This window comes from Stegastes partitus, unplaced genomic scaffold (assembly GCF_000690725.1).
Source record: "Stegastes partitus isolate 25-593 unplaced genomic scaffold, Stegastes_partitus-1.0.2 Scaffold212, whole genome shotgun sequence".
NCBI classification, from domain to species: domain Eukaryota; kingdom Metazoa; phylum Chordata; class Actinopteri; family Pomacentridae; genus Stegastes; species Stegastes partitus.
In genome coordinates this window covers 236447-237531 of record NW_007577943.1, presented here as the reverse complement: position 1 = coordinate 237531, position 1085 = coordinate 236447, and the positions used below count along the sequence as shown (strand labels likewise).

Below are 1085 nucleotides of genomic sequence, written 5' to 3'. Positions count from 1 at the left end.
CACACACACACACACACACACACACACACACACACACACACACACACACACACATTAGTCGACAACTCACAGTAATGAGGAGTGTGTGTGTTCAGGATAGAATTTAAATTCTTCTTTTAACATATAAAGTAAAATAAATCTTGTTGTACCACACCATCCTAACAGAGCCCTTCTCTCTCAGACTGCAGGTCTACTGGTGGTTCCCAGAGTATCCAGCAGTAGAATGGGAGGCAGAGCCTCCAGTTATCAGCTGCTCTCTTATGGAATCAGCTCCCAGTTTGGGTTCCGGCGGCAGACACCCTCTCTACTTTTAAGGTTAGGCTTAAAACTTTCCTCTTTGATAAAGCTTATAGTTAGGGCTGCTCACGATCACCTGAACTGTCCCTTAGCTATGCTGCTATAGCTTTAGACTGCCGGGGGATTCCCATGATGTACTGAGCTCCTCTCTCTCCCTTCCATACAGTTATAACCACCTTTACATGTCACTAACTCTGTGTTTCCCCCGAGGTCCTGTGCTTGTTCTCTCTGTGGACGTCTCTGGATCCAGAGCTTCATGTCTCTGACCTCCAGCTTCTGGCCTCACGACCCCCAAAATAATTAGATTAATATTTATTGTTCCGTTCTATTGCTTGCTGTCCATCTCCTATCCTGCTATCCCCACCCCCCACTCTCACCCAATCGGTCGAGGCAGATGGCCACCTTTACTGAGCCTGGTTCTGTCTGAGGTTTTATTCCCCCTCCTTTGGGCAGGTTTGGTTCCTTCCCACCGTTGCCAACTACTTGCTCAGAGGAAGTCCAAAGGCAACTTTGGATTGTTGGGTTCTCTGTTTAAATGTCCATGGTCTATACCTTACTATGTTAAGAGCTGTGTGATGGCATATGTTGTAAACTGCACTATACAAATAAAATAAAATTGAACTGAATTGTGTGTGTGTGTGTGTGTGTGGGGTGGTATTTGTGTTACAGCACCTGAGAATGTAGGCTGTAGTGGGCAGGAGGACAGCAGCGGTTCTTGCTTTGGCCATGGCAGCAATCCCTTCATCTGTGACCTCCTCCAGGTGACTGATGGCTAAGGCTCCAAGCTC

The 1085-nt window shown here is 46.9% G+C and overlaps 1 protein-coding gene across 2 annotated transcripts in view; it reads right to left on the bottom strand.

The window, feature by feature from the left end:
• amdhd1 (amidohydrolase domain containing 1) overlaps positions 1-1085 on the bottom strand; it is an 11548-nt gene that overhangs the window by 1528 nt on the left and 8935 nt on the right. Inside the window, exons 7-8 of one of the 2 annotated variants that reach the window (XM_008280867.1) lie at positions 965-1049; positions 374-378 (exon numbers count right to left, since the gene is read on the bottom strand). In XM_008280867.1, the coding sequence (XP_008279089.1) occupies positions 374-378; positions 965-1049 (90 nt within the window). The remainder of the gene's footprint in view (positions 1-373; positions 379-964; positions 1050-1085) is intronic. The other variant, XM_008280866.1, reaches the window with a different exon arrangement.